The following is a 23983-nucleotide window of genomic DNA, read 5'->3' as shown; positions in this document are numbered from 1 at the left end:
AGCAGATATGTGATTGACTTAGAGGAGTTTTATACAGACATGTTTGCAGTCAGGCCTTTAACTAATTAATTATCGTTGTAATTACATTTGAAAGATGGCTCTAAACATAGAACTGCAGGGGTGTTAAAAGGTTCTCACTCTTTGCACTTTGCCACAAATACTTTTATTACCAGTGCATGGGTGAGCTTGAAAACTTTCTTATGGAATCAGTTGTCCTCGTCATGATAGTCAACCAAACATTAGTCCCATAGTTACCACGGCCAATATACAGTATTATTTTGAGCTGCACTGTGATGCTTGATCCTGCTTCATACATAAAATCATGAAAGATTTATTCCAATAACACAGCTTGACTGCTTACTTTGAAAATGATAATAAAGGCTGCAACTAATGATAATTTAAATAGAGTATTGAAGATTATAATTATATTGTTCATATAGTTCAATTACTTACTTAACAGCTTACACCAAATGTAGCATAAAACCTACATAAATCTCAAATAAGATAATATATAATCCATTATGGTCTATTCACTGAATTTGCAGTGCTGAAATATCCCAATCTAACCAAATGCAAAATGCAATCTAAATTTTCAAATAACACAGGAAGGTCTGGCTAACATTCAAAATGCAGATAAATTTTATATAATGTGAATCTCTGACAGTCCTGTCCAGATTCATGCACATGAATCACTGAACAAGACTTAAATCTGTGACAGGTGTTGTTCCACTGACAAAGAAAAGAGGATGTTGCTGTCATGTCAGGATGATGATGCAGCAACTACACAAACACATTCGTATTTTCTAACGATTACTGGAAAGTATATAAAGTGGATGAATGTATGACAAGGGTATGAGGCTAGGTCAGTGTGGGCCATCTGCATCTAGGTTAGTCAGACAGTGTGTAGGAGACAGTGATCGACAACATGCAATTATGAGCACCTGCTTGTCAGTAAAGGTTATGTAGGTTCCAAGCAAGACAGTATTACTGGAGCATTGATACAGAAGAGCAAAGAGAATGGATCATAACATAAAGTCTAATACTGCTTGCAGGGAAAATACACATACTCATCCTGTACTAACACAAAAGCTGCTAGCATCAACATGTATTTAGGCTGCACCAGAAACAACCTGAATGAACATCTGCAGTAGTCTCTAATCTGCCCAGCATATGTCAGCTTTAACTGAGCAACAAGCTACAACCAAGTAGGGCATTTCCTAACTTGATTATTTTAAAGATAAGTAAAGTATTGAAAGGTTTATTGTTATCTTTTCTTACTATAACATCATGGACTCAATTTCACAATAACCTATTTATCAATTCAAGTTATTTAGTTTGAAGTTTTTAAATCTATGGCTGTTGTTGTGCTGGATTGCGCGATGTTGTACAATTCTTGTTAAAAAATTAAAACAAAGAATATTAAGGACTTTGCTTGATTAGTGAGCAGCGACAACAATGCAATCAAATACAACACTGCAAACCAAACCAACCATGAGAGGAGGGTGCTGTGCCAAAACTCCTTTCTATCCTAGACAATCCCTCCCACCCACTACACAGTGTGCTGGCTGGACAGAGGAGCACATTTAGCCAGAGACTGATCAACATCAAGTGCTCCATAAGTTTTTATATTGATTAAATCAGTATTTATGTTGGTGTAGATCTTTTCTGGTTGTGGTTCTTTCATTCTGTCTCAACTGTAACAAGTCAAAACAACTTCCTTCTGGGGTTAATAAAGTTTTTTGACTTGAATCATTTGGATATGCTAGATTATTTTGTTCAGTGTGACTTATTTAATATAGATCTGTTATTCTTTACCATTAAAAGGCCAGAACAGAGAGACATTGTGTGTGCAAGATCAACAACAGGCTTCTCAAAATGACAGGGTGGTGGCCAAAGTGCAGGATTTGGCCATGCCTCGCAGTTTTGAGGCAATTGTTTCCTTCACTGTCCTGTAGGATAGCACCAGAGCCTTAAAGTGGATACAATCTGAAAAAGGGAGCCACCCTACTACCAACCCTCTAATAGTGGAGGGGTGTAGGGATGTTTGGTGAAATAAACACCGGTTGAGCAGTAATATTTAGGATTAGCTGCAAATGTCTGGAAAAAGACAGATGGGCTTCAACAGGAAGGAAAGTGCAGTGGTCCAAACAGACGATGAGCATGTGAGCCACCTCCTCGGTGAGGAAATCCTCGTGATATTAAAGCGACAGTAACTTAGCTTGGGCTAGGTTATTTACAATTTTCAACTCCTGCTTAAACCATTACACCAAATAGCACTAATTAGATCCATCAAGGGCTCTCCAATATAGTATTAACAATGTCCTAGCACCATAAGCTTCACAAGGTTAATATTAACTGACCTGGTCACTGAATTGCATTGTGTTGTGGTTAATGTTGCTCAGTGGTTCACTGGCTACCGAGACCATGTAAACGTCTATAAAATAGCAGGGTCACATTATAATATGAGTCCTGCAAATGTTTACTTAAGTATTATTAACACAACATATTAATTGTACAGAATAGTCCACCCTGTATTATTATATTTCTAGATTATTACTATTCATCGAGAAACATGTCAGCAATGCTTTAATCTGTACAAGGCAAGAAAAATACTATAGTGATACTGCTGGTTGATCACAAGTTTTGTTTTTCAAATCTTGTAACTAGTGTTACATCTTCACCTTCCACAGTCTTTTTCACACTTCAGCTAATATCTTAACTGACTGAATTGATACACTAAACATTTTAATACAAGGAATTAGAAATCTGTGCTGATTTTAATCCTAATGTGTTGACTAAATTCACATTTCTCGAAGTCTGAGGCTAAACGTCAAACCTACAACAACGCTGGATAACATTTAGCAACGAAAATGTAGTTTCGTTAAGAAAATCATTAAGTTGTTCACAGTTTTTTCTCATGAAGCCATTTAGCTCTAGTTAGTTTCTAGGACGTGACTGAGAAACGTTAGCTTTTCATTAGCAAGTGAACCCGCAAAGATAGTTGTTGGTGGATGTTTTAATTACACAGTTGCAATAAACCGTTAATATTCAACACATCAACTAATACAGCTAATTAATTAGCATGTTAGTTTGATTTGTAGTTCAGCTCCATTACAGTTTAGCCCCAGGAGTCACTTCATTGTCACCTGTCTTATCGCCCGATCAATCAGTTAATAAACATGCTGGTAAATAATTAGCAATTCAACAAAGTAAGCTAACGGTAAGATGTCAATGTTAGCTAGGTAGCCAATTAGCTCAGAAGCTAAAACTGAATCTACAGTGGGCATAAATACTTACACATCGCTGGTCTTCTGAATCTGTATTAAAAGATACGCAACGCGAATCGTTACTAACTGACTTTAGTGTCTGGCTATCCATTTTAACTTAAAAAATATATATTAATGATGATGTCGCTCCAATTTGTTTTTGTTTTGCTATTAGCTTTTCTTTACTTCCTGGTTGTAGCGTGTGCACGAAGGGACAAAAAAATATCGCTGAGCGTTTGAGTCGAAGTGGCGTCGATAAGCCTCGAGCTTTGTATTAAACTCAAACTCTCTCTCTTTTTACTTGCCAGCAGCTCTTCTCCTCTTCACTACAAAAATAAATAAATAAACCTCACATAGTCTATGGAATGTCCTCTAGCTCTTTATTAATTTAGCCTCTGAGTCAGTGATGAGCAGAAAATGGACTGTTGTGTTTTTGTGATACTTCCTGCTGCTGCATATAACATAATGAAGTTCTAACTCAACTGCATTACAGTACATCTATAAAATAAATCAGCATGACATTATTGCTGCATCTAATAAGAGCTACTACAGCGTCCAGTGAGGCATGCTCAGATAAATGTTTTAAAGTGACTTTTTTATCTCTCCTGCCGCTGTCTTTCCACTGAGAAGAAGCAAAATTAACATCACTAAGACATTTTTGCATGTGTGTCTTTGTGAGTGTAATGTTTCTCAATGGCAAAGAGAGAGAGAGAGAGAGAGAGAAATAGGAGATAAAAGTGGTTGTGTTGTACACTTTCGATCCATTGTGATACTGAAAATCCAGCTGCACGCATATCTCTCAGTAGCCTTTGAGGCTGCCACTGTCATTTACACATACAACAATCAAGTAGTCATTTCTTCTTTCCACCTGGCACAGTGCATTCAACAGAAAGAAGTATTCCTTTACTGTCTCTTTAAAATATATGTACATGTGAAGATTAAATAGTTACATTTCATTGCTTGTGTTTTCTCATGTATCCCGATACCACATCATAAAACGTTTAAGGCTTACTGCATGAACTTGATAAAAATCCAATTGGGAGCATTTGGGTTTTTAATGTCATACTGAACAATAAACACGTTGCATTGCACACATAAAAACTGGTGAATGAACAAACAAGTTGAGGTGTTACCAACTGAGAGTTAATTGACAAGCAGCATTCCTCAACCTGAAAGAATCGACCTCTCCCTTCTACCACATTCAAGATTTTGTGGGCGAGGGAAACCGTGTAGTACCTGTGGTTTTTGCTAACTTCAAATACATTCAGTGTGTTTGCATGCACTCAGGTCAGTGTTGCAAGCTGTCTCTGTCATTCAACAGGGTGTAGTTCAAACACAGATAATCCCAAATTCAAATCATAGAATCCCATTCTGAAACACTGTGTTAAGGTCAAATAAATATTTTAACTAAAATAAAACTCTTGTGAAAATAGGTGAGCAACAGCTCTGAATGAGTTTCTCACATCACCAGTTTTCACAATTAAAGGCACGCCCTGTATAACCTGAACAAACAACAACAACAATACTTATGTAATTTTTACAGTTAAAGTTACAACCCTTAAATTGTAAAGACCTCATAATAACCTGAAGGCTTTTGTTTGTGGTCAGGGGGAATGATCAGCTATATGTGAGATGCTCCCTGTCCTAACATTGCACATGAAGAAGAAGAGTTGAAGGGTTTTATGTGGCTTAATTGAACATTCCTTGAATTTCATTATAACTTAAGTCATGTAAAAGTAATACACAACAAAATAGGGTGCATTTATATAAAAGTTTATTTTAGAAACAGTATAAAAACTGTGCATAAGGTGCAAAACCATTTGCTTGTTTTTGACAGATTGACAGTGATAGCAAATAAAACACAATAATAACAATGCATATTGTGGAAACCCTCATTATTATCTATGCAGACGAATTATGAGTTGATTCCAGTTCATTGGCCATATAGGACATTAGGAGATCACAGGCATACACAGCAAGCATCTGCCTCCCCCCAGTCAAGCACAATTTAAAAACAGGTGAAATTAAAAAAGTAGAACTGGTCATACACAGACAATACATCTGAACACACTAACATCATCAGCAACACAAAGCAGAAGCTAAATCTTTCGTCAGTATTCCCCTCAGATGGGGTGGTTCAAATGACAGGTCCTGTAGTTCATACAGTTCAGTTCTTCTCCAACTTTGAAATAACATTTGGCTCTCAGTGTGAGGTAATAAATTACACCATAAATAAAGGTTTAAATATGTTTCATCTGTGTCTCGCAGAAAGCACAATGTGTACAACACTTTGGAGTGCACAATGTGAATTTGGTGTTAAGCACACAACTGCTTTCTCCAGGACGCATCTACAGTCAATACCACAGAGCAGACCAACACCATGTAGGCCTACACAGAGAAATAAGCTGCCTTGTTCTCTACCATTCAAATGTTTGTCCAATAATTTCATCAGTAGTAAGAGCAGCAGCAGTAAGGCCTGTTGAGAAGCCATGTTAGGCAGTCCAAGAAGTAAAAAACATTTAAAAAAATATCTGGGAGTTCAGTTTCTCTGCGCTCTGGCTTACTGGCCCCATCCTCCGATGCCAATCTCCTGTTTGTAGCGCTTGGTGAGGCAGTTCGCCTGCTGTGTGAGCTTGGACAGCACTCCTTGCAGCCCGGTCAGGTGGTACTGGAACTGCTTCTGCAAATCCTCGTCCTCTTCTTCATCATCGTCGGAGGAGGATGATGATGACACAGAGGAAGAGGAGGAGGTGGATGCGGAGGAGTTCTTACGGGTGATCTTCATGCTCTCCTTGCGCCTCTCGTCGGCTGCTGCGCGCCGGACCCCCCACTCGATGTCACTGCGGATGGATTTGAGCAGCTCGTAATAGCTGTACATGTCCCCCTCGTCCACGTCCGATTTTAGGGAGCCCAGCTCCCTGTCTTCATCCAGCGGGACGTCCCGCAGCAGGCTCGGCACCATGATGGTCTGGTCCATGTTGTTGACAGCGCCGATGAAGCGGTTCATGGCATTGAGGAGGGAGTTCTTCTGGTTGGGGGTTTCAGACAGCTGCATCATCATCTTGGAGAGACTTTTTAGTTTTCTTTAGGAGCAGATGCGAAAGCGCAGATCCGACCCTCTCGTCTGGCGTATTCTCCTTTGTGAGTGTCCTGGTTTAATTCTCGGCTGATCGGCTTAAAGAAGCGGCCGCTTGTCTGCGAGGCTGCGTCGGGGATTGGCTGTGCTGGAAATCAGGCGAGATGCGCTTGAACTGGGGCACGGCTCTTGATGAGTGCCCTTCTCGTTGTTTCTGATGTGGGAAATGCTGGGTGCGTCTATATATAGGGTCCAGTGCCAGTGGTTTCGGCATTTAAAGGCGGCCCCACAACCTGTTTGTCAAGTTCTTCCACCGCAGCATAACTGAACTCAAATGACCCGAAATAGCGCACGGCGCAGGAGAGAGGTTTGGCACATTTTTTTAGCGGGGGGAGTGGCTTCACATTGACAGAAAGTACCCAGCAAATCCCAACAATGTACAACTATGCAGCTTGATTCTCATATTTAAAGATGATTCCCCTCCATGCTACAGTTCACTCATGGTTTAATCCCACACTTGACTCACGGTGCTGTCCGGTAAGTCTGTTTTACACTGAGCAAGAAATGACTGACATTACATCACCACATCCCACATTCTGTTCCGATGAGCCAGACGCGCTCGGGGTGAGGCCTGAACGTGTGTGTGTGAGTATAAATATTCATTAGACAAGCCATCAGCCCACTGCTCCAACTTCCAGTGAAACCAATCAGGCGGCCACAGAGGCGGAACGAGTCGATGCTGGACCAATGATGGGGACACTGCTGAAACGCTTACATATAGAAAACAGAGCCTTTCTAATGAAGTCGGACTCAATTCGCAGATTTACTTTCAGTACAGTTATTTAAAGATGTTACTTTGTTGGAAGTACTAATAAACAAATGTAAAAAAACACTTTACATTCACTGCATTCAAAAGTAGGGTAGCCTACCAAAGAAACAAGGGCAAGTTCTGCAAAAAACATAGCAACTAAATTGCATGAGTTGCATGTATGGTTCAATTGTTTATACAAAATGCATCAACATTTAAGGAACATTTCATTATTGCATTATTGCAGTAAAGTGTTGTGACCCAGTCATTTTCAGCTCGGGTGTCTCCAAATGGTCACAACACAAATCGGAGCCATGAGATGAAGACAAAAACACAGTTCTCCTTCTTATCTCTTTAATCTTTGTTTTTATGACACATCTTTTTCCTTTTTTTGTCTGTCTGTTTCTCTTCCAGAAGTTTCTTTTCAGTTTTATTGGGTGGAGGTTTTCATTATCTTAATAGATAATCTTCACAGAAGGCATCATATGCTGGGCATGTGATGATGTGTGATATGGACTAAAGTAACATAATTTAAAAATATTAATATAAAATCAACTCAGAACTGTATTTTATAATACTAAGAATGCTGTGTGACGATATCTCACTTTTAGTCAACACACATGAATGAGCATGTCCAACAATATCCACCAGTGATCCCTACAGGAGTATCACTGCTGTTTCTCCTTGGGGTAGCTTTACTCTAAGACAGTTACAGTACTGACAAGCTTTTCCGATTACACTAAAAACCAAACTGTTGCACCAGCCGGTCTCCAGCAGTGATGGTGGGTAGCCAATTTCCCTCCACTTTTCTAAATATAGCTACTGGTAAACACGGGGAGTCCTGCACAGACCCTGCATCAGAAATAGCCCAGCAGTAACACGTGCTCTAGTGGACGTGGACAGTCTGAAATCTGAGCTTTTGATAAACATCTCTGCTCAAGGTGACCACGCAAACATGTTTTCCAGCGTGCATCTGCCTGTTTCGCATTAAATCAAAACACGTCTGATGCTGGATGAAGTTTAAAGAAGATGCTAATTACATTAAGGGATAGGCTCGATATGAGAGGGAGGGAGGGAGGGTTAAGGAGGCAGGCATAGAAATGTGGCCTGATTGATACTCCATGCCCAGGAAGAGATCTCCATGGTCACAGTTTGTTCCAGAAGCTTGTAAATGAATCAGCGTTCAAAAATTGTTGTCCAACAAGAATGGAGAGACAAAAATCCTGCTGGGCCAGTTTCTCCCTTCTCTCTCGGTCCAGCCCACTTCCGGCTCAGATCTCGGTATTCCTGCTGTCTCTTTCTTTTTAGGAACACAGCTGCCCGTCCTGAAGCCAGTACCTGAAAACATTAATCATAGAATATACTTATTACAGTAGAAGCTGTAATATCAAAAAGTAAAATAAATGATCCATTACAAGTTAAATTACTTCAGTTACCTATGACATATACTCAAAGACTCAGTGTCACTTTAATGTCGTGGTGGAACTCGTTTTGATTATTAATCTGAGCTGTGTCTGTAATTACACTGAATCATATTTGTTTAGACAAACACTGAAGTCATAAGTAACTGTATTAAATGTAGCTGGAGTTAAATGTTTATTATTAAACAGGATCTTGGTTAATTGTAATTTTTTTATATGTGTTAAGTACTTTAATTGAAAAATAATATACATGTGTTTTTTAGGTTTGGATTATATACATCTAAATCTGTGAAGTAGTTTCATCCATGGAATAAACTCACTACACTAGACAATGTTTCCCTCTGAAAGTTGTATAAAGTGGCTTCACATTAATATACTTCAGGAAAGGTACAACTACCATTAAGCTGTACTTATGTACAGTCCTTAAATACTGTGAAGTAGCACCCAAAGAGTATTAGAAATACTAAAAATACAATAGAAGCGTTTGTTATACTGTTATATGTAACGATAGTAACCTATGTTAGATTATTATTACTGATGCATGTAAGAGCATGCGACATGTCAGAAGCATTTAATGTTGCAGCCGATTTCACTGCTTAATGTGTTGTGTAGTTTAATCTTTCACTCTGATGTTATGTCTTATAATCTTTATATAATAACATTCACAGATGTTGCTTTAGTTTAATTCCAAATGAACAACTACTACAATACACCTGTTTACCTTGGATCCCGCAGAGTACCTAAAAATAACTGCAGTATTTTGGGGAGTTGCATAACACATTTTATTGCAGCATATGCAATACCAAGTTAAAAAAATCTTGGGTGTAGTATTATCCTGGAATGCATAGGAGTATGAAGTAACAGGAGATGGAAATATTCAAGTACTTGAGTAAATCTACTAAATTACTTCTGACTACTGCCTGAAACTCTCCCCGTCCTACTACGCACATCCTCTCCAGTCCCAAATCTGCCAAGGAAGCAAACCCACCTAAACACAAATGGGCTAATCTTGTGCCCCATTTGAAGATTAGCTGATCCTAGATCCAGTGAGTAGAAAAGAAAAGCAGGTCAGCAGAGTGAATGTGCACGGCTGCTGAGCAGAGATCAGATAGGTACAGCAGCTGGCTTTGCTTTCTCAACAGGGCTGTCAGTCAAGACCCCACCTCGCTGACTCCCTCTATTCTCCTGTGAAAGGCCTTTCCACTTGTCAGAGGACGCACCGTGCCTGAACGCAACAATGAAACCTGGATCAGTTCGAAAGGGTTTCTCAATCGCGTGTCATGTCAGAAGCTATGCATCCACCGATTGCGGCGGGTGTCATCATCATCCCTCAAGGCTTCAAAGAGTGAGAGAGAGGAATGAAGGGGAGCTGATGGGGAGGGAGGGGTGGGATGCTGCGCTATAGGAACAGGCAGCTTGAGTGGGAACTCTAGTACTTGTCACCATGACTGCATGTTACTGAAAAGTGTGAGGCAGGGGTGTCTGGGTTCGGCAGCTAAACTGCTGGCAAAGCAGCAGCAGCAATTAGAACGACAGCATCAGTGACAACAACAGCGACAACAGACGGGTGGAGTGGGATGGACCTGCTATATTACTTTAAAAGGTAATAAATGAGGTTTCACTGTAGAGTAAAGGAGGGAGATTCTGTGTGTGAGTGTTTGAAAGATAGAAAGTGTGCTCGCTGCAATTTTTGGAAAATGAAATTCATAATAAGCTCATATTAAAGCGGTAATTCCTGTCATAGATTTAATACGATTTTTAATCTGATTAAAGCGCCATTTGAAAACACATTCCTTTCACAGTGAGAGTTGGGAGCCACTTAATGTTATGATCTGAAGCTGGTAATCTTCGCTGAAACAAATGATCTCTGTAATGAGCATGTCTCATTGCAGCACATCCACAGGACAAACTCTAATGGTACACACTCCTGTCCTCAAACCTTTCAACTTTCCCTTTAAACAAACAACGTACTGGTTAATAGCTGACTGGATTACAGTTGACATGAGTCCTGCTCTCTGCCCCTTTTCTGGGAATTTGTGAAGGTTAGCAACCTACAATTTAAAGATTACACACAGTAACACGTTGCTTTGCTGATTTTCTCATTAATTTAACATAAATTTAAAGATTTCTTTAAATTTGTTTTAGTTTTTATTTTTAGACAACTCCTAAACGTGACTTCGTCTGACTCGTTTGATGTCTTTTGTCTGGAAACAATGGGCTGAATGATTGTACTGCTATATTCACCCAATTCAGATTTCTAAAGAAACATGATTAGCATATTAGGAGGCTTCCCAGCATGCATTGTTTGAGACTTGAAACTCCCCAGAGACCCTTCTTTTAGCAGAAAAGACATGAGTGAAACTAGTAATGTGTTTTAATACATATGCAGATAAGTCATGATTTCGTCTTTTCATAGTAATACAAACAATGTGAAGCAGAAGGAAGGTGACAATTGAATTCAGTCCCAGCCCCCGCACACCGATAGTTTATCAAGGTTACAGGAGGAACGCAGTTTCCTGCAAGATTTCTATAGCAGTAAACTCAACATATTTGGTCAAACAAAGCCGAAGAATGATGATTTATTATAGTTTTAGTCCACTTGATCTTTTAGAGGTAAAGTTAACTGCAAAACGAAAACAAATGCACGGTATGATGAGCATGAAAATGATGCTACGGCCTTGACAGTCACCAGATGTCAATCCTACTGAACACATATGGGAGATTTTGGACTGATGTGCTGGTCAGTGGTGGATATCGCTTGGAAAAGTCGACCATGTACAACCAGAACATCTTATTGTGTGATGTTGTGTTGTCCTATCTGCAACTTTATGCTGTCAGATCTTCCTTGAAAGGGACAGTCAACATAGCCAACATAGCCAACATAGTTTTTATAATGATGGAGCAGGTAGCCAACACAAACAAGTCGAGGTTTTAGCAGTCATTAAGGTGTGGGGCACTTATCTGCTTTAATGGATTAAAAAAACCTAAATTAAACACAAATATACTCAACACTTGGCATCTTAATAAACGTGCAGCTGTCTGCGACCAGCATTTTCCTCAGTCTCACTGACTGCACTTGAACGTGTCCATGCGCTCTTGCGCCGGTGTTTGTGTGTCTGTGTGAGTAATAGCGCTTCCCCGGTGGATGACTCCCTCCAGCCTATAACCCATTAAGTGTATTCGGGAGGCGGAGGCGAGGAGGAGGAGGAGGAGGCAGGGCGCGGAAGCCAGCGGCACGCACGCTCCATTAGCGGGCCCACTGCTGCGCCGCGCTGCCGGTAATTTGCGTAACGAGATTGGAGCGAGCCCGGTTAGCGCGGTGTCCCCGAGTAACAGCCTCTCTTCCACATGTTCACACCGATTTTCCGCCCTTGTTTCCGATGCAGTTCACGGCAGCAGCGCAGGAGGAGAGACAGGCGGAGAGAAGCGGAGGATTTATGTGCGGTGCTCAACCTCCCACACATGCGGCTTCCCCTCCTTTTGTTTTTTTTCCTCCTCTCCCCACAGGTCCGTTTTCTGGCGATGCCGAAGCGCCATCATGTGGATGAGGACGGTGATAAAGTAAACCTTTGAACTCAACTGACTGTCCAACAATCACAGAAGACATAATTACACTAAAGATGAATATATAAAATTAATTTTGTTGCCAAAAACACATGCAAAAGACATGATGATGGTTTTGTAATTATTATGAAATAAAAGTCTTTTTTTTAACCTAATCAAAATGTGAAATTCAGTTTAGCATCCATTGACTCATTCAGCTTCCCATAGTCTTGTTCTATTTCTTAGTTCACAGCCACATTAAAATAATCTGTCAATATTATTTTACTCCTATATGTATATACAGCTTCACAGAGCTCCTTTCAATGTGCTTTAAGCTTTAACCTGGTGCTTTTTGACACTAATCCCAATGCTTGTTATAATTTGAGTGAAACAAATGATCCAACTAACGTTTAAAACCAAAGAAAAATAATAAATCAATGAGAAAATTGATAACTGATTCATTTATTAACTGTGTTTTTATGTCACTCTCATTGAACCACAGACACACTCTCACACACTGAGCCGAACAAATGCTGAACACACAACTGTTATCAGTATATTTATTGATAATAAGACCACTGATGGTGACTTAGTCAATAGTAGACAGCATGGTGCAGTTCATTTTGAGTGTCTGGTGACCCCAAGTGTAAGCTGGATGGTATTACAATTTAGTATTTACAGGACAGTTTGAGGAAAGAAGGAGAAATAAGCTTCAAGGGGCTGGAAAACATACATTCACTAAATAAATGTACAGCTTTAAAAGCAATAAGGTTTCTAAAAGCCACAACCAAATACTGACCAAAGATTTAAAACAAGAGGATGCACAATAATCTCTCTCTCTCACACACACCAGAGCTTTTCAAACAAGGAAAATACACATTCAGGGTTAAGAGGACCATTAAATAAAGAAACAAAACCACACACACTCACACACATTTTGAAAGAGAGTTAGAAAATCACTTGGTGAGACTGTAAACGTAATGTCAGCCCAACCATCATAAATACAAAGCTAAATTGAAACAGCTACATGTTGCACGTTACTCTCAACAAAACATTGGCCACAATTTGTTTTTTCCGGTGCAAGTTTCCTAAAACCTATCAAACAAATACAGATTAACAGCACAAAGTGCAGAATTGAAAGTCTGACACGACACTTATAGTAAGTAGCATAATAGAATGAGAAACGTTACGTCATATAAATTACATTTCCAGTACATATCTACAGATGATGGTGAGGATGGAGGCATGTTAACGCACTACATAGAATACTGTAAATACTAAATGAACACGTTTGGAGTCCTCTCACATGTTGACGTCTCTCACTGTAACAGACAGCTGACATTACTTTCCTTTACTGGTGTGGGCCTGGCTTTTCCTAAACAGTTTTAAAAACTGACAATAAAAGGCCTTCGCTTCATGCAGAGATTGGTCACGTGTGTGGAAGTGGAGAAGCTGGCAGGGTTTAAACTTTTCTCTGAAGTCTCTTTTCGTTCTTCACAGAGCTTCCTGTCTTACTGTACGTTTCATCTGACAACCGCGTGCGAAATCTTAAATGCATTTGAGGAGAGGCTGACTGAACATGCGCTCTGTTATCCACTTTTCTACAATTTATCATGTCTTGCGCCTCTTTGTGACAGCAGGCTTTTCGCTCCACTTTGTGTTTTCGCTGCCTGAAACAGGCAGAAACACTTTTGGCTTTAGATGCGCTTAGATGACGCCTTCAGCAAGCTGCGCTGTTTGAAGCATACTGGCGCATCATAGGTGGGTATAAAAGGCCCGGTCACTCCTGCATTTAAAACTGAAAAACTTGTCGAAGCAGGAGAAGCACATGTAGAATTAATGCCATTCAGTTTGGGGCAGACCGTTTCAGAGCTCTCATTTCGTGCATGATTTACTGGGACACTCAGTGATACAGAGCAATGTTGTTACTGTTATTTACACCTGTGTCTTTTCCTACTTTGACAAGTTAAAATTTCTGCAATGCAAAGAGTCTATTTTAGCACATAAGCAATCCTGCATCATCCACTTTTATTTAACCTCAACTGTCATGGTGTACACTGCTGCATAAAACCCAAATGGCTTGTGAACAAAAGATGAAAGTTAGTACAAATCCATCTTTTGCATTTTGTTACTGTATGAACTGACTGTTCTTTTTAGCTGAGATGATTCTTACTGTAACGTTCTGGTGTGACAGGGCCTTAAATCAGTCTAACATATTTGTTACACAAGTGATCTCGCTAGTTTGTTTGCGGGATAAATATTTTTTTCTCCTCTGCTAAGTATCATTTTAAGTTTATTTAGTTATTTTAAGTCATGGTGCGTGGGCATGTTACAGTAAAGATTTGGTATCCATCTCCTTATATTTTTATTCCTAATGCCTTAAAATCACAATTTGAAATATCACTAATCTGTCATTAAGTTAAATTAAATATTCAGGTCAAAAAATATTGTCTAGTTAAAAGTAAAAAAAAATTTTATTTTAAATCTCTTCATGTTCTTTCCTTTGTCAGTTTCCTTTTCATCTAAACTTAAAATACTTTTCTCAGTAGACAAATCAATTCACAAAATTTCACAACCATAGGAATATACAATGATGAGCAATAGCAAAGTCAAATGCAAAACTAAACCTATCTATTAAAGTATTTCTTTCAAGCTTCAGCAATGTCATTCTGTACAAAGGTGTGCAGTGATCTTCTGATGACGCAGTGCATGCTGCAACCAACTACGGAGCCAAGTTGTACCCAATCACCTAGCTGAGACCAACACCGCTGTCAACACAGACAACTCTGGTCTGCCTGCTTGCTGTAGGCTTCACTGATCCAAGATATGTGCTAAAGAGCAACTTCTACATCAAGCAGCAGTGTGATGTGTGGTATTGAAAGCTTTGATGCAACAGCGATGAGTTGAGGAATGGTGCTTTACAGTAAGATACATTACGATATTACATCAAGATCACAGGCAGAGAGACAGAGGGAGGTAAACCCCAATTCAGACATGTGATAATGTTTCAGGAATTTACTCTTGTCATGTGTCAAAGGCGTGTTGTTTCTTCTTCTCTTCATCTCCCTAAAAAGACAAACGAAAAGAAGAGTTCAGGAATGAAACCTGCAGCTGCCTCGTTCCACATCCAACAGACATGGACCGACAGGCCAATGATGAATTTAAACCTGATACTAGTTTTTATTTAAGCTCTGCGCTTCTCTATCCTCTATGTGTCTGTCTGCTGTTTGGTGCTGAGCAGGTAGCAGAGTTACTATAAGCAACACACTTCACATTACACTAGATTTTTATTTTATTGTTAATATAAGATACCTGTTAAAGTAGCTTTACCATTAAGTTTCTGTGGTTTGTTTTGCACGTCTCTCACCTGCCACGTCATATCAGCTAGACCATCTCATACTGGTTGGCTGTGATGATCCTGGACAGACAGCAGGCCAGCAACATGCCAATAAGCTGAAAGACAGAAAGGAAGGTTTTCGAATGAATGAATAATGAATGGGAATAAACAGGTTTCAGTATCTTATCAAATTCAAACTTGCAGCCACAATGTAAATAGTACAGTATTAGCTGGGTCTGTCGATCACCTAGCAACTGTCTGTATTTATGCTCCATATTTAAGTAAGTTATTTATTTATTAAACTAACAGAGAACTTTACACATACCAAATTACATGAAAAACATATACGTTTTTTCAACTCTTACCTGTGAAAAGGCAATCCCAAATGTCACTCCTGCAATAATGGCCATGTTGGTTTCCATGAATGACGTGACCAGTTCATAGCAGCCCTGAAACACAGGGGGCAGGTTAGTTCGCAGAGGGTACTGGGACATGTTATATGTGCAGATGAGGGGAAAAATGGATATCTGGGAGAGTATCTGAGGCAGTTGTTAGTGTATGGAGGCGGGAGATGGTTTGAAAAACTGTATGAGCACCTCATCTCGGGACTGTTGACTTTCAGTTCCTACACAAAAAACTCTCAGGGAGTAGGAAGATACTTAAAATACTGACCTGGTGGTAGACCTTGCTCGGGGCTATAGTTGCATTACGGAGGTCTTCTGCGCTGCAGTCTGATGAATTAAAGCAGCAGCTCGCAGGAATGCCTTTGGATGGGTAATACACACTGCCGAACCAACTGGTGTAATTATACACTCCACAGCAACGCAGCTAAAAACAAAACAGACAACAAAAAAACTGTAAGTATTGAGAACAGACCAGAATTCATGGATAAGACTCATGTTATTTAATAGTTAGTTATTATTATCTGCAAAGCCAGCACAAGAACCTAAAACACCAATGTCTAGTTTAGCTGTGGCCGTCAGATCCAAACCCCTGTCACAGATACTGACTGAGTCAATTTTGAAAAGACCCTGTCATTTATTAAAACAGCAGAGAACTGGAGTTCTTAGAAAATGCTACTCAAACTGAATGTAACGAGAGCATTCAGAGACTATTTTGAGCGGTGGATCAATGTGCATTTGGTGCACTAGGGAGTATTTATGGCATATAAATGGGAATAACTAAAAATAAGGGTTTTTGAAAAATAGAGTTCTCTGTCACACACAAACACAATGTACTGAACATATGCTACTGACAGCTTACAGTAAAATTATTATTGTCTTTGTTCTTTGCACGAGTTTGTAGACAATAAAATGAAAAACAGAGAATATTACCACCTTTATCTTTTTAGAAATATAACACTTATCTATCCAGCTTATGTTTTTATCAGCTGTTGTTGATGTCTATCAGCTGTTGGGGACTCACCCTGTGCTGCAAGTTATCAACAGCACGACTCGCCTCATCTTCTGCATTGTAGTTAAGGACTGCATCAGTGTATGTCCTGTGAAAGGTTCCCTTTATCTGTAGCATGCAAACATATGCACATAACCTCAGTGATTTGTTCTTTAGTGTTAGATTTAAAAGGCGGTTACATGGTGAAATCAATGCTGACCTCATGGCGGAACACAAATCCAGAGATCCCAGCCACTAACTCGGCGAGGAAGACGAGTGACAGGAACATGGCATACTACAGAGAGAGAGAGGAAGTACGGGGGGAGATTTGCATAGTTTGCATAAAAACTTGCATGTGTCTCATTTGCCTATATTTACACACACACACACACACTAACACGCTCACTTGAGCTCCATTAACTGAGCAAAGTGCCCTGAAGCATCTATTGGATTTCTGATCCCTCTGCACAGGGCAGAGGTCAACCATTATTCCCTTTATCATGTGACCTGAGGCTAATTAATCAGCGTCTACAACACTCTTCTCTCTCACTGCAACATAACGCTGCTACAGCCTCTCACCAGCTTCAGCATCCATGGGCTTCCTCTGCAGGTGGCGAAGCATCCGAACAGGCCAAAAACAATGATGACGGTCCCGGTGCCAATTAGGACGTACGGGGCGTTGGTGGAGTTGTCAGCTATCAAAGAGATGTACGGGCCCAGCATCAACTTCCCCCATACTCCAACTGCCAGCAGGATGGCTCCTGTTATCTAGAGGGTGGGGGTTGGAGAGATGGATGTAGTAGAAAGAAAGCAGGAAGCAGAAAAAGGAACAGACCTTTATCGCTGCACTGCTGCAATATTTACAATAGCTGTGTTTTAGCAGCATGACGATGGGGGAGGAGGAGAAAGAGGATCAAGGTGGAACAAGAAAGGCTAGCAATTAGAATTAGGAGGAGGGGACTGAAGAAAGAAGACACAAATGTATCTAGAGGGATAGCGATCACCTACTTTATGAATGTGGCTGCACTCACACACAGAGAAAAACAAGAAAGGGGACAAATCAAAGAAGCTCTTTGATCCGAGGCGAGATGCTTCCCTATGTTGCGCCTCTCTTAGCATTTCAAATGAAGGCTGCAGATAAAAGGGTGTGTTGTACAAGGCAGCTGAAGCGGCGTGTGTCTCAGCTGGGTATGTCTTACTGGCATCAGAAAGAGAGCGGGGTGTGGAACGGCTGCTGATGATCTGACTCTAGCGAGGGCCAACTCGTCACGATAACTTCCTTCCTTCCAAGAGGAGGCCGCTCGCCGTCCTGCTGCCAGGCCCTCTGACTAGAGAGGGAGCAGTCTGTACAAAATGTCTGTGTGCCTCTAAAACTCATGAGAGGAAACACTTCAGCAGAAAATGAGTCACTGTGACTGAAACAGCTGTGGCGAGTCTCCATCAGCTTTGCTCTTTAAGTAAAAGTAAAGTAAAAATTGAAGCCTAATGCCATGTTATGTAAAGATTACAGTAATACAGACATGCTCAGCAACATCACCAACAGTATTCCTTTGCTGAAGCTGAGGCTGTCATGTTCTCTCTCTGAGCAAAGCATAAACTTGCATACAGCATTTACACTTTGCCCCATTGGCAAGGTGTGCACGTAATGAGTGAGCAAAGGTTTTTCACAGTGACAAATCACCAGCTTCTGGCCTTCCTGTCCTTCCTGTTGCTGCTGTATTGTGTTGAATTTAGTTATTAATTTTGAATTTACATGTCAACTATGACTATACTGCGTCACAGGGCTACAGTTTACTGTAAACGTCCTACAAATGTTCACAAATGGATTTGCATAACAACAGGGTTGTATGACACATTGGGAAAAACAGAAAACCAAAAGATGTGTTTTATCATTAATGCCCAGAAAAAACGTATTATATTAATGATTTAAACAGTATCAGTACATTTTTGGTATTTTTTACTTAAAAACTGCATAAATGGCTAATTGGCGACCTTTGGGCAGTTAGATGTGACATAATAAATCCCCAGTGTCCCACTATTTGATTGAGCTTTGAATAAGAGGAACGAGAGCCACTAAATTTTCTATTTAAAATCCTCTCAGCAGTTGTCTGTTTGTTTTTGTAATATCTTTATATAAATCCTCATCCTGTTTTCCACTACAAAATGAAATAAGGTCACATAATAGTGTGCCCTCTGTAATCCATAGGTTCAGCTAACATGGTGTATTTTGGGACCATCTGGGGCAGATATGAAACCAACATTGGCCTGGTTATTCTTACAAATATAATTATATAGAATATAAATTATTCACAAATATTTCTACATTGATTGACTCTATCACGAACACACTGCCAGTGGTTGTTTAGTTCGGAGGGGATGCACTTCTGGATCCTACTGTAAATTACTTTTTACTAGGGATCAGAGCTATGGAGAAAAATCATTTATTACAGTATAATGTATAAACTTTTTATTGCAATGACATGATAACTTAAGATCATATCAATAGATAAGTCATAGAAGCAAAAATGTCTGTTTATGGTTAATAAAGATTTTAAATGTCGTAAAGATGAAAAAATGAAAAAACCCTACATAAAAATTCAATAATGCCATAAAGACACGAGATAAAAGGTTATTGCAGAAAAAGCAGAAGAAAATTCAGCTTACGTTTTCTATCTTTTGATGCAAACTCCCCTAAGATTGAAGCTAGAATTAGAAAAGCAGGGACATTAAACTGACGGTGCACAGAAATCTATCGTTTCACAGTATTTCATCATGTCATACTTAAGACCAAATTATCCAGCACATTAATGTAATTTAATGTGAAGTACAACTGGTTCTGATTATTTCCAGATTATTTCCCCATTCAGGATGTTGTTCAACCTCTAGTCCAAAATCCAACAGTCATGTGTGACAAAGAAAGGCATCATCACACTGGAGAAGCTGGAACCAGCTATGGTCTGTCGACCATCTACTAAATCCTTACAGGTGTAATGTAAATGTTCCTCCTCTGCAGCCGCTACCAGCTGAACTGAAGGACTGCAGGCTGATGATTACATTTCTCACTAAAGGCATCTACTGTTTCTATTAACAGTGATTCTAACAGCCAGAGCAGGCTGTCATTTCAGAGAACAGTCCTCTCGGTGACGATGTACTCGCTGTTTATGGCCTACATAATCAGCAAGAAAATGTCTCTCCCCTTAAGAGTTGCTGCTGCATACAAATAAAATATCATCTCGTCAACGCTGAAGTGTTCATTTTAAAACCAACTGGGAAATCAAGTCCAAAAGGCAGGGGCAAGTCATTTAGACTTCACGTCTGTTGCTGAATTCCAAACAGTTTGAGACGCTCTTTCTCGTCCTCCCTGGGGCCGAGCAGCAGCCCCCACCTCATGCTGCACGTTTTGTTTGAAATTCAATGCCTGGCGGCCACCCTGGTTACAGCACAGGGTTTAAAGCAGGTCACCCCTCTTCCCTCCTCCCGCAGCCTAATAAAGAAACAGAAGGTGCGGAGACAAAATATGCTGGCGAAGACACCACACAGACTCAACCACCTGCTCTGCATTTAACCATCCTGTGTGTAAAGTACGGCGGCGCAGATATTCACACTCCAGACATTATTTGCTTTGACAAGCTGATGACATTGAGGCTCCGCTCCCACCTCGAACTCGGTGCCAGCGTGCTCTCCGGCCTGCAGGGTTGAAGAGAGCCACTGAACTGTGAGACACTTGTGCACATTAGACGTCTGAAACCTGATGCTCCAGATACGAGGGAGGGCTAAAGGATCATCCAATCCCGGCTAAATATAAAAGTTCATATTCGTGACACCGGCACGTCTTCGGGGCAGAGAGACACGCGGCACGGCTCTCCTTACTGAGTCTTCATGACAACAGATCTTAGCTAAAAGGCTGGTTTCACTTCTGTGTTCCCATCATGATTTTCTTTCTGCAAAGTCAGGGGTTAATGCAGGTCTTGTTCGTGACCAAAAAGCTGCGCTGAAGCTATTTTCACTTCCTACAGTTCAAGGCGAATGTGGGTAAAGCAGACACTGCACTTTTCAGGCCCTAAATACATTATGGACACATAAATGTCTTCCACGTGTTCTTATTAAATAATGCAACCTACTCGGCTGCATGTGGCTGCTATCAGAAACATAACAGACAAGAATGATCCTGTAAACCACAATTATGATGCTAAATTGAGCAGCAGAGCATTGTGGTCAATGTGGTCTTATATTTCCTGTATATTGCTGCTTGTGCAAGTGCTAGCTCTTGTTGAAGGCTCGGCTGGTGATAAAAACAGCAGTGAAAGGAATAACCAAACCACTGAAAACATGTTAATTCACTCCTCACTTCTCAAGTTCAGCTCAAGTAATTTGGAAGCAGCCTCGACCAAACTGATTTGGTTTGATTAGCTGTGACTAATCACAATTACTGATCTACTGACTAAAATTCACTTATTAACAAAAGCTTTAATCACAATGAAAATATTGGCAGAATTCTTCCGAACAGTTGTTCTATGCAGCTTTTCAAGCAGTGTGAATGCAGCTTTTTAAGGATTCAAATCAGGGTAAAGCTTCACATCTTAAGACCTTGGCAAAAATCCTCCAGAGGCACTAATGTTTAACTCTTTGCTGTGTTATTTTGCATGATATCGTAGGGTGCGTCTAATGTCCTTGCTCCACATCTAACCCCAGCTGGGTACAGGGGTACGAGAAAAACAAAGTACAGAACAAAGGAGAGATAGTGTTAAAACTCACGTGACATCCTAAGTGGACCTGTTGTGTGTGGGTAACTATTTAGATCGTGATTCTAAAAATGATTTATTACACATGTTCCCGCAATTCTTCAGATCCAACTTCTCCAAAGGAGATTTGCATCTTACAGACTACAACACCACCACCTCATGATGTAGTCTATAAACAACTCAACAGCTGAAACATGTAACTGATCATTTCAAGTATCGTAGAGCAAAAAGTATCGGTTATCGGTTAGTTAATATAACATAAAAGGACAAAATCGTTCCCGTTCCAGTGTCACTGATGTGAACATTAGCTGATTTTTCTTCTAAATAATTGATAGACAAAACCTTTGGAAGGTTAATTGATAACCTAAGTGTTTGTCACCGTACTTGAAGGACAGTGAGACTCTTTCTCTTAAAGATAAAAGCAGGAATGATGCATTTTGGAGTAAACCATGATCAGTTATCGCGTAACAGCAGATAACATGTCGAGGCTGAGCTAATATCTTTAAGGATAATAGTCTTGTTTGTCTCTTCAGTTCAGGTCGAGTTGAACATCGTCTGTGTGGTGAAGAATGTTTCCAATAAAGCCTGGAGAGTTATACTACAGCAGCTTAACAAACACTAAACACATACAGTAGTAGTTCTAGTTTCTGTTCACTTTAACATTTCTGCATTGCTCCTTTATGAATGAGTGGGAATAAAGTGGTACTAACGAATACTACACTACTTTTTACTTGTACTCTACTACATTTGTTTGTTAACTGTAGTTACAGGTTGCATTTTAAACCTAAATATACGAGTTAAACCAGTTAGAAATGTTGAAAACAAATTCAGTAATGTTATATAGATTTACTCCAGGAAGACAGTGAATGTAGGACTTTTACTTTACTTCTACTACTGAGTATTTTCCTCAGTACTATATTGGTACTTTCACTTAAGTGAATGACCCCCATACTTTTACCACTGCTGGTATGTTGGTATTATACTAATAATAATAATTGCATAGTGATGAAAGCAGCACTGCTTTCTGAAATACATGTGAGGCATCTGTGAATTATTATTTAACAATTCATATTTTCTAACCAGTTTTATGTGTAACATGTTATCTGAATGTAAACAGCTCTGAGATAAACGTAGAAAACTAGAAAAGAACCATGTTGGACAAATAGGAAAGTAAAGTAAATGAAAAAATACTTCAAGTATCTTATAAACGCACCACTTTGTTCCAATCGATCGCCTGTTGGGGTTTATGCCAATAAACGGTGTATGTGCCCTTTAAGGATCCATAAAACGAGCCTGAAATGTGGTGAGAAAATGGGCTTTCAGCGGGCCTTGTCAAACAGAGCAGGCCCTCGACGTTGGTCCCATCAGACGGAGTTAAATCGTTGCGGGTTTATTAACATCATCCTCCGTGATGCTATGTGCGCTCTGCTCCGACGCAGCAGACCCCCAGCAGCCACAATATGTGCAGCCTTAACACGAGTTACATAAGAGCACACGGTGACATTCATATGTAAAACCCTAAAAAAAAACAACAACCCGATAATCTCCTCAAACAACATCACGGTACCGTCGATGATGCTGGATCTGTCCGCCCCTTCATCACGCACAACACGCACACAAACACACGAACGGATCATTGTCTGCAGCCTGGTTTTAAAACAAGAGTCAAAAAAAAAACAAGAGGCCACGTACCCAAAACACGAAGGAATAAACGATGAGGAGGGTTTTAAGGCAGGTGATGACCGGTTTGGTCTCCATTTCTGCACCGTGCGCTGGAGTCGCTGTGATAACAACAGCAGCGGAAACGTCTGTGCGAGCTGCCGCGTCGGTGCCGTGCGCTGCTGCAGCCGCACAGCGTCACCGGAGCAGCACATCCAGCACGCTGCTGGGGGCTGTTTACATCTACTGCTAAACGACAGAGACGGAACATCTACTAATGTCTCATTACTGCATGTCCTTGTACTGCAGTTTTCTTTATATTGCTGTTTCACCACATGCCAGTGGGGAGATGTACAGTAGTACTTTGTACTTCACTACATCTATCAGCTAATTCCATGCATATTTAAAATGAACTCACTCACCTTTACTTTTACTTAGATGCTATAATATTATATGCCTGTAATCAAGTATTTTATACTGTGGTATTTCTGCTCATACTTAAGGATGTGCATACTTTTTCCACATTATATACACATATTCCAGCAGTGGTGTATTCAGGTGAAGTATTCAAGATTGTATCACTATCACTGAATTCGGGTATTTTAGTTGTAGTATTCCTTAACTAAGGATCTCAATACTTCTCCAAACTTTATATAAATACAATACTAATACCCTAGCAGTGGTGGAAGAAGTAGTCATGTATTTTACTTAAGTGAAATTACCAGTAGAGTACCATAAA

The 23983-nt window shown here is 40.1% G+C and overlaps 3 protein-coding genes across 4 annotated transcripts in view; all 3 read right to left on the bottom strand.

Moving 5' to 3' along the window:
* Nucleotides 1-3480, bottom strand: part of si:dkey-100n23.5 (cyclic AMP receptor-like protein A) — a 44884-nt gene extending 41404 nt beyond the window's left edge. The window contains exon 1 of the mRNA XM_026376608.1: nucleotides 3298-3480. Within this exon, the coding sequence (XP_026232393.1) occupies nucleotides 3298-3378 (81 nt within the window). The 5' untranslated portion in view covers nucleotides 3379-3480. The remainder of the gene's footprint in view (nucleotides 1-3297) is intronic.
* Nucleotides 3481-5023: 1543 nt separating this feature from the next.
* On the bottom strand, nucleotides 5024-6580 carry mid1ip1a (MID1 interacting protein 1a). Its single transcript, XM_026375668.1, has one exon. It carries the CDS (start codon nucleotides 6325-6327, stop codon nucleotides 5827-5829), a length of 501 nt encoding a protein of 166 aa, XP_026231453.1. The 5' UTR covers nucleotides 6328-6580; the 3' UTR covers nucleotides 5024-5826.
* A 7188-nt stretch (nucleotides 6581-13768) lies between these two features.
* Nucleotides 13769-23431, bottom strand: tspan7b (tetraspanin 7b). Of its 2 annotated transcripts, none has more exons than XM_026376204.1 (8): nucleotides 23278-23431; nucleotides 17423-17611; nucleotides 17064-17138; nucleotides 16877-16972; nucleotides 16124-16279; nucleotides 15817-15900; nucleotides 15482-15567; nucleotides 13769-15180 (listed from the first exon to the last, which is right to left on the bottom strand). In XM_026376204.1, exons 1-7 carry the CDS (start codon nucleotides 23341-23343, stop codon nucleotides 15499-15501), a joined length of 735 nt encoding a protein of 244 aa, XP_026231989.1. In that variant the 5' UTR covers nucleotides 23344-23431; the 3' UTR covers nucleotides 13769-15180; nucleotides 15482-15498. The 2 variants fall into 2 exon arrangements, with proteins under 2 accessions (XP_026231989.1, XP_026231990.1); XM_026376205.1 differs by lacking the exon at nucleotides 23278-23431 and adding an exon at nucleotides 19508-23261.
* Nucleotides 23432-23983: the final 552 nt, after the last annotated feature.

This window comes from Anabas testudineus, chromosome 21 (genome assembly GCF_900324465.2).
Source record: "Anabas testudineus chromosome 21, fAnaTes1.2, whole genome shotgun sequence".
In the NCBI taxonomy this organism is placed as follows: domain Eukaryota; kingdom Metazoa; phylum Chordata; class Actinopteri; order Anabantiformes; family Anabantidae; genus Anabas; species Anabas testudineus.
This window is presented reverse-complemented; position numbering and strand designations above follow the sequence as displayed.

What these genes read in the sequence shown, in the direction of transcription:
- mid1ip1a (XM_026375668.1), bottom strand. Translation starts at nt 6,327, where the DNA reads ATGATGATGCAGCTGTCTGAAACCCCCAACCAGAAGAACTCCCTCCTC.
- tspan7b (XM_026376204.1), bottom strand. Translation starts at nt 23,343, where the DNA reads ATGGAGACCAAACCGGTCATCACCTGCCTTAAAACCCTCCTCATCGTT. An exon ending in TTGATAACTTGCAGCACAGG is followed by an intron (nt 16,280 to 16,876) that starts GTGAGTCCCCAA and finishes TTTTGTTTTTAG; the next exon opens with CTGCGTTGCTGTGGAGTGTA. An exon ending in CGAGCAAGGTCTACCACCAG is followed by an intron (nt 15,901 to 16,123) that starts GTCAGTATTTTA and finishes CCTGTGTTTCAG; the next exon opens with GGCTGCTATGAACTGGTCAC.